The sequence below is a fragment of the Haliotis rufescens genome, unplaced genomic scaffold (assembly GCF_023055435.1).
Source record: "Haliotis rufescens isolate VD_foot unplaced genomic scaffold, xgHalRufe1.0.p SCAF_150, whole genome shotgun sequence".
Taxonomy (NCBI): Eukaryota; Metazoa; Mollusca; class Gastropoda; order Lepetellida; family Haliotidae; genus Haliotis; species Haliotis rufescens.
The window spans coordinates 335,437-342,521 of NW_025963836.1; the positions used below are offsets into that span (position 1 = coordinate 335,437).

The 7,085-nt window shown below is 42.2% G+C and overlaps 1 protein-coding gene across 1 annotated transcript; it reads right to left on the reverse strand.

Annotated features, from left to right (window-relative positions):
- Positions 1-2,156: 2,156 nt before the first annotated feature.
- Positions 2,157-6,847, reverse strand: LOC125380443. Its single transcript, XM_048396531.1, has 2 exons — positions 6,671-6,847; positions 2,157-6,164 (listed from the first exon to the last, which is right to left on the reverse strand). Exons 1-2 carry the CDS (start codon positions 6,845-6,847, stop codon positions 2,157-2,159), a joined length of 4,185 nt encoding a protein of 1,394 aa, XP_048252488.1.
- Between the last annotated feature and the right edge of the window lie 238 nt (positions 6,848-7,085).

Sequence of the window (7,085 nt, forward strand, 5' to 3'; positions counted from 1 at the left end):
ATCTGAGTGGGGTATTCATGTTTAACTACGGCATGGTATCTTAGTGAGTTAGCAGTATAAATCGGCATCAGTCCGAACTAGTACAAGCAGCCATCACACACACACACACACACATACACACACACACACACACACACACACACACACACACAAACACACACACACACACACACACACACACACACACACACACACACACACACACACACACACACACACACACACATGCATGTGTGTGCACGTCGCTGTATACAAATGCAATAATCTTGGACGCGACGTTAAACACAATTTCTCCTCAACTGCTATTGTTGTCAAGACACAATAGGTATTAGGTTGACATACTCGTAGTGGTATACATGATATATGTTTAAAGTGTTTTCAGAATGGAATGGTATAGAAACTGTTTTCTTGGCACATGATAATGTTTGCAACATATGTGTGCGTATTTGTGTGAGTATGCATGTTTTATGTAACCACGAATCATACTTCTCTATAAGAGTTACCTCCCTGACGTTTAGTGGACTGCTGTAGTCTGACACGTAAGTTGATCAGGCTGTTGAAAAAGTTGTTTTCCTTCCAACACGAATTTGGGTCCACGTTTCCCGCATAGGGATCTGTAAGTAAGGGAAGGCTGCTATGTGATGTGTGCGGGGAGCCACTGAGAAGTGCCGGTAAGCGTGAAGCAAGTGTGATCGGGAGATTTTGGTTACATAGACTTGCAGCTAGTCTCCATCACCAGATTCCAAGGCTGTGGTTGGAGATAGCGCAACCCGCCCTTATCTCACCAGGTGTGAGGCCCACTTCTTGAGAGAATTAAACTATTTCTAATATTGACGTAGCTTGTGTTTCGGGCCGTTTTGCCTTGTATGGGCGTGGTCCCGTTTGCTACGTCACAATGGCCAAGATAGTGGGGGAAATAACTTGGTAGAGCTGATTACTCGGCTGTCACCTTTAAAACAGAGAGAAGGCTGCTGAGTCCCTTGAAGTCTTTATTCGTGGCAGAGTGAAGTGTCTGCCACTGGACTCCGTATATATAGGGACTCAGAATGCGTTAGTTACCTAATATTGAAACTATGACATAAATCTGCTACATGCGTGGCGTATTAATTACACTTATTCGACAGTTACAGAGCACACTGACCGCGTAATATCCTTTGTATTCCACCTATCTGATACTAAAATGACGACGCGTCCGGCCATACACAGCATGTTATAGCCTGGGGCATAACCCTAGCCTGGCCACCTGGCTGAGTTACATAATCCAGAGTCACTGGTTTGTGACGGTCAGTTACGTGCATGGCAGCTGACTAACATTATCTACAGAAATATATTTAGGTATAGCTAGTTGTAAGATAACATATTGAGAGAAATACAAAACATAATATTGAAATATGACCACTATAATTATGGGTTAATTATAGTGATTTTAGGACTATGACAATATCCCTCCGCTGTGGGAAGCTTTTGACCGCAAAAGCACAAATATGTTATATGGAACTAGTGCTACTGAAAGATACAATATCCATTTGTCATGGTAACAAACATAATACAGGTATTGAAAAAAGAATACAATATTTGAACAGTCTACCAAACAAAACATGTTATGACAGGGTATTGTTCTGTTATGAGAGCCCAAAAAGGTACACCATAATGAAGCATAATACAATAGTTTTAGCAACATCTGGCTTAATAGAATATGAAGAGTATTGTTCTCAGCATGGATTCGGCAGTTTGAAAACTTTACCTGATGAAAGAGGTCATGTACATGTATATGTATCGGTTTAGTTCATGGATGGGTAACAGTTTATACAACATTAACTGTTTTATATTAAGCTTAAAGTTTTAAATAGTTATTGGATGGAAGATGGACAAATAGTGTCATATTTGGACATAACGTTTGTCTCGATTTTGACATATACACCATTATAACAGCATAATCTATAATAATAGATAACTGAATCTGACAACTCTGAGAGAAGATCAAGTGGGTTGATTAGTGTTGACAACGGGTTTGAAGAGATGACATTTGCAACTATCATCCTTCTAGCACTTAATAACACAGGAGGCCCTGCAGGTTTGTCGACAACATCTAACTACTCACAATGAAACAACCTGCCAGGTACTATCAAAGTCAAGGATAACTATATTATTAGAGATTAGACAAAATATTTGTGTGATCGTTTGTGCTTACGACTGCGTCCAGCCTGTGTTTTATGCACGTGGAAGTCTCTGATAAGTCCTTGTCCTATGTTATGGTGTGGCTCCCATGTTGGTGTAGGATGCGCAACCCATTTGACAAGAAAATGGCATATGCCATTGATGTCTTTGTACTTCAAGAGTTTTTCAACATCATAGAATTGATCTTGATTGTGATCTTTTGTTTGCTTGTGATTGTGCTCTGATGGCACAGTTTCATCTGCTTTTGCAGTTGGCTTTTCACTAGAGGCTGGTGATTCTAGTGGAGGACTGCCTTGGAAAGTTTGTGCAGGAGGATCTGGTAATGGTTCCTGTGCTCTGCTTGAAACCAATGTAGGTGCAGAAGAACCTGATGCGTCAACATGCCGTGCAACATTACCTCTGAGGACATAGGGTTTCAGGCGATTGGCATGGACCAAAGATTTATGTTCTTTGTCATCTGAACATCTGTGAATTTTGAAGGTGTGGTTTGGACCAATGTCTGTGATATAATAAGGACCTGTCCATGATTGGGACAGCTTTGGGGAAAGTCCTTGTTTGATTACAGGGCTGTGTAGAAGCACCTGTTGACCTAACATGAATGAAGGTTCTGATGATTTTAGCTCTTGATGCTCCTTGTCTATCTGTTGACTTACAGACATGTTGTCGCGAGCAATAGATTTGACAACCTTCAGATTGTCGATGAGCTGCTGGAGATGTGTCTCTGCATTTTTACCAAGTGTTGGCTTTGGTGTGAGTGTAGTATCAAATGGAAGACACATCTCTCTGCCAAAGAGCATATGGTGAGGTGAGTAACCAGTTGATTGGCACGGTGTGTTTCGCATTGACATGAGAACACATGGAAGAATATCAGCCCAGTTGGATTGGTCAGGCTTACAGTAAGATTTTAAGGCTTGTGCAATTGTACTGTTACGTCGTTCAACCATTCCATTTGTCTGAGGATGGTATGACGATGTGAAGTGGTGCTTAACCTCAAAGATTTCACAGATAGCATTGACCAGCTTTGATGTGAACTGGCGACCTCTATCAGTGACTAGAGTTCGAGGTGCACCGTACCTTGTGAAGACTTCATTAAAGAGTTTTGTTGCTACTTCCACAGCATCTTGAGTGTGCAATGGAAATGCTTCAATCCACCTTGAGAATGAATCCACAGCTACAAGAACATACTTATGCCCATCCTTTGTTTGAGGAAGAGGCCCAAGGATGTCAACATGTAACCTGGAAAAGTTATCTTCAATAGGCATTGGTACCATTGGAGCTGGTTTTGAATGGGCCCAACGTTTGCTTTTTTGACATTCTTCACAAGATTTGATGTATGTTTCAACATCTTGGTACAAGCCTGGCCAATGGTATTTGGTCAAAATGGACTGACGGGTAGCATCCCGGCCAAAGTGGCACCCACCTGCTTTGGAATCATGGTAAGCATAAAGCAGGGATTTCCTGTCAGAAATAGGAACTGCCAGTTGTGTAACCATTGGGTGACGGCCGTTCTTGTGTCCTCTATGCTTTGGCAGGTAGAAATGATACAAGATGCCTTCACATAGGTCATACTCCTGTGAGAGACCTTGGAGACCTTTGACTTGAGAATCATTGTAATGAGAGGGAATCTCACCATTCTCTAGAAAGTCAATGATAGGCTTGAAATCTGGTGAACTTCTCTGTCTCTCTGCAAGATTGTTTTCCGGAATATCAGTTCCAATAGTTTGAACTGTTGGTCCTGATGGAATCTCATCTTGATAACAGAATTCAACATACAGATCTATTGATGATGCTGAAGAAGGTGCTATAGCCTTCTGACCAGATAAATGAAGGTTTTCTGAAGTTGAACATTCAGGAGATATCCCATAGTCATTATCTGCTGCAGTGAGCTGACTAGCAATCTGGTGATTGGTTGTTGCTGATGGATTTGTGGGTGGTGTTGAAACCGCTTCAGCATATGAATGCTGGATTGGATGATGATTTGACTGGATGGTGGCTGAGGTGTAGTTGATAGATGGGACTGGTGGGACAGGAAAATCATCAGTGACAGGTTCTATGATCTGTGCAGGATATGGAATGCGAGAGAGAGCATCAGCATTTGTATTGGCTTTACCTGCTCGATGTTCGATCTCATAATCATATTCCTGCAGCATGAGAGACCATCTAGCAAGACGACCTGTTTCCTGTTTGATGTCCTTAAGCCATTTCAGAGCATGATGATCTGTGAAGACCTTAAACTTCTGAGATGTGAGATACACCCTGAAAGTTCTAATGCCTTCTAATACAGCCAAACATTCTAGTTGAGTGATGCCCCATTTCTTCTCAGCAGCATGAAGGGCACGGCCACCATAGCAGATGACATGTTCTTGGCCAGAAGCATCTCGTTGACCTAAGATATAACCTATGGCTGAGGTAGAGGCATCCGTTGTTAGAATGAATGGTTTATTGGGATCAGGATATGTTAAGACAGGGGCTGAAGTTAGGCATCCTTTCAATTTGTTAAGTGCCTGCTCACACTCGTCTGACCAATTAAAGGTGGCATCCTTTTGAAGCAAGTTGTACAATGGTGATGCTATGCGGGAAAAATTTGGGACAAATTTGCGGTAGTAACTTGCAAGACCCAAGAAATGTCTGATGTCATGGACATTTTTGGGAGAAGGGATGCTTTTAACAACTTCTACTTTTGATTTGTCAACTTCTACTCCATCTTTGCTGAAGACGTGGCCTAAATACGTTACTCTCTTAGCTGCAAATCTACATTTGCTTGGTTTTAAGGTAAGACCAGCTTCTTTAAGTTTGCCAAAAACGCATTTCAGATGATGTAAGTGTTCTTCAAATGTTCTGCTGTAGATTATCATATCATCCACATATATTAAAATGTGTTTCCAATTCATAGCTTGAAGAGCAGAACAAATGGTTTGCTGGAATGCTGCTGGTGCATTTTTGAGACCGAAAGGAAGACGATTGAATTCAAAAATGCCATCTTGCGTGATGAAGGCGGATTTGTGCTTTGTTTCTGGGTGAAGTGGTATCTGCCAAAATCCACTTGCACAATCAAGAACAGAGAACATCTGAGCATGTTTTTCACCAATAGCATCTATGACATCTTCCAAACGTGGAAGAGGGAAAAATATTGGTTTCGTAACTGCATTGAGCTTGCGATAATCTACCGCAAATCGATAACTGTTGTCAGATTTCTTGACCATGACTACTGGCGAATGCCATTCAGAATGACTTGGTTCTATTATGCCTGCATCTAACATTTCTTTAATTTGCCTAGCACATTCTTTTCTAACTAAAGATGACTGGCGGTAGAAGGGGAGTCTAACAGGACGGGTATGCTCTGTTTCAATCTTATGTTGATGCAGATGTGTTGTGCCTAGCTCTGACAATTCTCGTGCGAAAACAGATCTTTGAGACAACAGGAAGCACTCAAGCTGTTGCTTCTGGGTCTCTGTGAGATCTGAGTCACTCAGGTCAAAATTCAGGTTAGCACTTAGCTTTGATGGGCTAGAAGGGACTGCAGTGTTGACTGATGGATGATCTAAGATTCGCTCAGATTCCAATGTATGGACAGATGATGGGTCAATGATGGATGCTGTGGCTACTATTCGTTGACAACGAAGTGTGACAGGTTTATCAGTTGGGTTGAGAAACCTCATACATGGTCTACCCTTGGCACTTTGAATGAGACATTTGGCTCCTTGAAGCTGGAGTGTCTCTAGGCCAGGAAATGGTTCCAGTAGCAATACTCTGTTGCTCTCACAACGGGAGATTTTAACAGGAATATCAGCTTGGGAGTGGGGAGGAATCTGAACTGTTTTGCGAGGTCTAGCAAACCCTGCATTGGCATCCACCAAGCTTACGGATATTAATCCATCATGCAGGTGAACTGTGCGGTTTGATAGATCAATTTTGACATGGTTTGACTGGAGAAAGTCTAAACCAAGAATGATGGTATGATGTAATGATGTGAAGACATGAAACTCCTGGGAATAAGAAGCATGGCCTATGTTAAGTTGTAGAGTGACTAAACCTAACACAGGATGGCGTTCTCCTCCTACACCAAGAATCTCTGTTAGATGAGATTTCTGAAGGTGAGACTCAGTGAGTCCTATTTTCTTCAGAAATTTCATATGAACACAGCTGATTGTTGCTCCAGTGTCTATCAATGCTGTTGTTTTGACTTGTCTGACCTTAACTTGAATGGTGTTTTTAGATAATGGGGCTACAAGAGATACATGATGTTGTTTAGAGTTAGTAGAGGATTGGGAAGTAGGGGTAGTATGCCTAGTGGGTGGGTCAGATGGTTTAGATTGTTTCAATGGGTGCCTGATTCTAGGTGGATCCTTGGAATCAGGCACGCGTCCCTATTGATTATCTATCTTAGACAGAAGAACCTGGTAACATACAGATGTATGGTGACCTTTCTTTCTACAAACATTGCAAATGGTATGCCGATGGGGACAGTAATTATGCTGAGAACAATACCCACCACATCCTGAGCATCTTTCTCTGTTGTTTCTGCTTGATGGTCGGAGTTGCTCTCGCCTGAAGTCACGTGGCCTGTGCTGCGACTGTGGACTGGCATACGATGACTGATGACCTTGTCTTGAGCTGTAGTCATCAAGTCGAGGTGGTGACTGGAACCTGACTCTTTGTTGACAGTCATCATGGAGCGTCTCCTGCTGTGTAGACATTGCAGCTGCTAAAGGCTTCTGTTGGCTCTCCCTTAGCGACATCACTAGTGTTGATAGCTTAGTCACCTGGTCTGTGAGGTTAGCTTGATCTGGCTGTTGGATGCTGAGGTATGATTTGGATGCTAGTTCACCCTGTTGACGCACTTCTTCCAATGTTTTGGGTTCTTTATTATAGACCCATTGTCTGACGGAAGGGCACAGACCATTCAC